We start from the raw sequence: 4,387 nt of genomic DNA, 5'->3' as shown, positions 1-4,387 counted from the left end.
CACATAGTCTCTTGCCCTCTACCTGCCTCATTCTTCTCTCAATGTCATGAACCCTAATTAGGTAAGAATCTCTCCACATTTCATGATCAGGCTCACTTTGATACTCTGCCACCGAACCCAAAGTCACATAGTCACCGCCACAGGTCCTCCCACCCTAAAGCCTCACCGTCCCTTCCTCACCCTAACCCACAACATCCTGTACCAGCAACTCGCATACAAAGCCAACGCCTCCATCTACACGTGCTTCGTTTCCCCTTTATTATGATGTAATTCTGAGTTTGAACTCAATGGGAATAAAGAAAATCTCAAGCTTCAATTAACAACCTCGATGGAGATGCAGTCACAATCTGTAGAATTTAGGTTTGGACTTAATTGAAAAAACTAACTCAAGGTAAGGATTGTCGTCACTTATATTTTCACCATACTACCAGTTAGTTGATGTCACCCCTGCAAGTCGGGAGATGGACGTCTCAGTTATGAACTTTGCAGGATGAGGCATCTTTGGGAGGTTTGATAACAGCCTGATAACATGTGACCCAATAGGCCAACAAAAACCCTTATTTTGAAGCCATATTAGCATTCAGGTTTAGGTCTTACTCAACTCCTAAAAGCTAGTTTGATAGGTGAAAATTGCCCCCTTATACCACTAGTCTATGTGTTATTTCCTACACAATGCTATAATTTTCTTGCAGTGTTACATAAATTAATCATCCTAGATGATCAGAAACAGCTGTAGGCATAAGCGTCAATCCACCTCCAAAACACAGTAGTATAAAAAGATAATATAAAAAAGAAAACTTTAAGTTGAGTACCATTTCAAGCTCAATATTATTCAAAGAGAACTAGTTCTGAGTTGATCATATGAAAGACCAAGATGGTACCATCAAGAAGTTCTCCAAAGAAAAAGAAAAAAGTCACAGCTTTCTTAAACAGTAATAAAGAGGTCCAAAGTTTCTCCGCAACATCATATAGTTTTCATGTCTTCATGTAGGTGCCAAATGAGTCAATTAAGAAATGGCACTTTGCAGAGCCTAGTTAAGGTTTAGCATATAGCATAAAGTCTCTGCATTCTTGGCAATTGCAATCCTCAAAGCGGCACTTGATGCACCCTTCACAGTAACAAGTTGAGCAGCCTTGGCAAGTTGAAGAACGAGAACAGCCCCTGCTTGCTTTCAGACTTGATCTCTCTTCATCATCATCGCATGTTATTCTGAAAAATTAAAATTTTCACATGATTAATTAGAATTGATATTTGAGCAGATCTCTCAACTAGAATATAGCTTCTTATATTGTTCAAGTTTACTGTATGCAATATAAGCTAGCGTGAGTCACTTTTCAATCTATATACGGTTTGGCTTGCCCCTTAGCTAACATACAAGAGTCGCAATATTTGGACACTCAAATTGTACATACACCTTGATTTCTCTTTATCATTCTTTCATATCATACCATTAATCACATCGGTCATTTATCTCTCCATCTCTGAGTCCATGGATGACAATCTGACATAAAGTTGTTCATAACAAGTGGTCTTAAATCTAAGTTATAGGTATGTTGATGTTGTTAATTACTTGGAAAAAAAACGTTGTTGCAATAATCAATTATCCTACCTTACTAAAGCTGGATTGTCTCTAGTTGAAGGAATTTGTGATTTTTAGTAAAATATCAATTATCGCTCATCCTTTTTGTCTCTCTATCTCTTATTGACACATCGTGAGTCCCCAGTATCTTTTTCCAGCATATAATGTGTTTTGCAAGACTAAGTACCAACTATGCTCACAAGAAAATACTAATCATGCATGAACTTGAATATCATATAGCTTGAGTTGGGATTGAGCAACTTACTTTTGATAAGGCCAAAGAGAACAATTCCAGCATTTGTTGTTTGAAGCATCATGGTAGTTCTTAATGTCTGGTCTGCTCTTGAGATGGAACCTGCGCTCCTTCCCGCATCTCGTGCAACGTAGGAACTCATCCCTGTGAAAGTTTTGTTTCCTCATTGCAGAGTCTTTCCGGTTAGCCACATTTGCCTGGTGTGTGTAATACTTTATCAGAGGTGTCTTCCAGAGTGGAACTTTGTCTTCGTCTTCACAATGAACCCAGATGTTTCTCTTCCACCTTCCGCTCCCTTCCCTTAAAGCATGTTTCTCAAATGCTTCTAGAGTGACATTCACTGATTATTACAAACAAACATGTTTCCACTAACTTCAGTGTTCTCCCTCGTTTCCACCAACAAATAATGCATAGGATCGAAATTATATTTATAATAATAATTTATATTGCAATAAAATATAATGAAAAGAAATAGTGATTCTGTCTCACAGATATTTTTTTTGATAAAATTAAATCTATATATCTGCTATTTATTTGTTTTTTCCAAATTACGAAAATAAGGCTCTAAAAAAGATCAACAGATTCTGCAGTTCCTGTTCCATTATTTTTTTATTGTACAATTATAACAATACAAAACAAAAATACTTGCTTGAAACATTAGAGACCAATTATACTATTGCAAAATAAAAAAAATTGAGAAATTGAAGTGGAAAACTGACCCAAGGGACACTCAGGGCAACACTCACAAGTGATGAAATATTGACCTTCGTTATTAATTTTTAGCCTCCCAACATAATCTCCATATTTTTTGTTTGTAGCGCCACAAAGAACCTCAATATAGTCCTCACCTCTCTTAAAATCTAGGATCATTTTGAGCTCTTCTTCATCAAATAATATATTACCATCATCTCCAACCCTAAATTGCTTTCTTCGTTTTGATTGCCCTGTTTATTTGATCATGAACATATTTACAAGCCAAGAATTATGGTAAAAAATGAAACTAGCTAAAATATGTTCACTCCCATAATGGTGTAAAATTGTGAACTAGTTATGTGACAATATTATTACACAACAAAGAATGGAAAATCATCAAGTAGGCATAAAACAATGCATGCTGATATACACATGATAGTAGGGGTAGAATGGCTGAAATGTGAAATTAATTTAATCATTGTGGAGAAAAACTTTTGAAAACTACAAATTATGACAGAAAAATCTTTGAAGAAATGCTGATATACACATGTAACCTTAAAAGACTAAATTGAGGATTTTCTTTTCAAAATGTTTCTTTATTTATTTATACCAGATACCTAAGTTGGATTTATCTCCATTGTTCTCTTTGAGTTACCATATGAAAACATAAAACACTTAAGGAAAATAATTGATTTAGGAAAAATCACACTAACCTTGAGTAATATTGTCGTCTTCTGTCTTTTTCTCATTTCCTTGACTTCTCTTCTGTTTAGGTGGATCACCTGTAATCATATGAGGAAAGAAAGCCCTTAATTTTATTTTTCAATCCTTCTTAAATTAAGTAAATATAAAAAAATGGGTGCCCTAAGTTCATCACTGCACAATGAGATGCATGCAAATTGACTGTAGGTAGTCTAAATTCTTCTTCCGCCATTTGATTTAGGGATTTTGGTATGGACTGTTTTCTTCTCAAATAGGAATTTCACAATGAAAAAAACTTTCAATGTTGTCTAATGTGCCTATAAACTATGTTGCAAAAATATAATTTATAACCATTTTTTTAAATAAAATCGGACACATTAAAAGAAATCAAATCTGAATCCCAAAATAGCCAAAGAAATAATAATTAAACACACTCTTAATTTCTTCATAGTTGAAAATATATTGAAAGAAAAGTGATGTGATGATTTCAAAGAAAATCACACTAACCTTCTGTAATATTCTTGAGTTCTTCCTCTATCTTGATTCTTAGACTTCTCTCCTCTTGAGGTGGATCGCCTGTAATGAGATCGAGAGAAGGGAAACCCTTAATTTTATTTTTCACTTCTTTCAAAATTACTTTGATAATCAATAAAATCCATTAAAGCTAAATACACATCAAATTATAACTATGTTTGTAAAAGAGAGAAATATCGCTTGAATGCATAGAATTCAGCTACCTTTTGAAACCATATGTAAACATAAAACAGTTAAGCAAATTAATCTATTTTAGAAAAATCACACTAACCTTGAGTAATATTCTCATCTTCTTTCTTTTTCTCATTTCCTTGACTTGTCTTCTGCTGGGGTGGATCACCTGCAGTCATATGGGGAAAGAAAATCCTTAATTTTATTTTTCAATCCTTCCAAAACTACTGAATATATATAAATAAAAATTGGAGCCTTAAGTTCATGACTGCACAATGAGATGCATGCAAATTGACTATAGGTAGTCCAGATTCTTCTTCGACCATTTGATTTAGGGATTTTGGTATGGACTGTTTTCTTCTCAAATCTGAATCCCAAAAAAGCCAAAGAAGTAATAATTAAATACACTATTAATTTATTCATAGTTTAAAATATAATAAAATAAATGTTCTGT

The 4,387-nt window shown here is 33.9% G+C and overlaps 1 protein-coding gene across 1 annotated transcript; it reads right to left on the bottom strand.

Moving 5' to 3' along the window:
* Window positions 1-1,035: 1,035 nt before the first annotated feature.
* Window positions 1,036-4,112, bottom strand: LOC114404738 (protein ULTRAPETALA 2-like). Its single transcript, XM_028367567.1, has 4 exons — window positions 4,034-4,112; window positions 3,240-3,308; window positions 1,846-2,173; window positions 1,036-1,210 (listed from the first exon to the last, which is right to left on the bottom strand). Exons 1-4 carry the CDS (start codon window positions 4,110-4,112, stop codon window positions 1,036-1,038), a joined length of 651 nt encoding a protein of 216 aa, XP_028223368.1.
* Between the last annotated feature and the right edge of the window lie 275 nt (window positions 4,113-4,387).

This window comes from Glycine soja, unplaced genomic scaffold, assembly GCF_004193775.1.
Source record: "Glycine soja cultivar W05 unplaced genomic scaffold, ASM419377v2 tig00106121_1_pilon, whole genome shotgun sequence".
Taxonomy (NCBI): Eukaryota; Viridiplantae; Streptophyta; class Magnoliopsida; order Fabales; family Fabaceae; genus Glycine; species Glycine soja.
The sequence above is the reverse complement of the archived record's forward strand: the minus strand, read 5'-3'. Positions and strand labels throughout refer to the sequence as shown.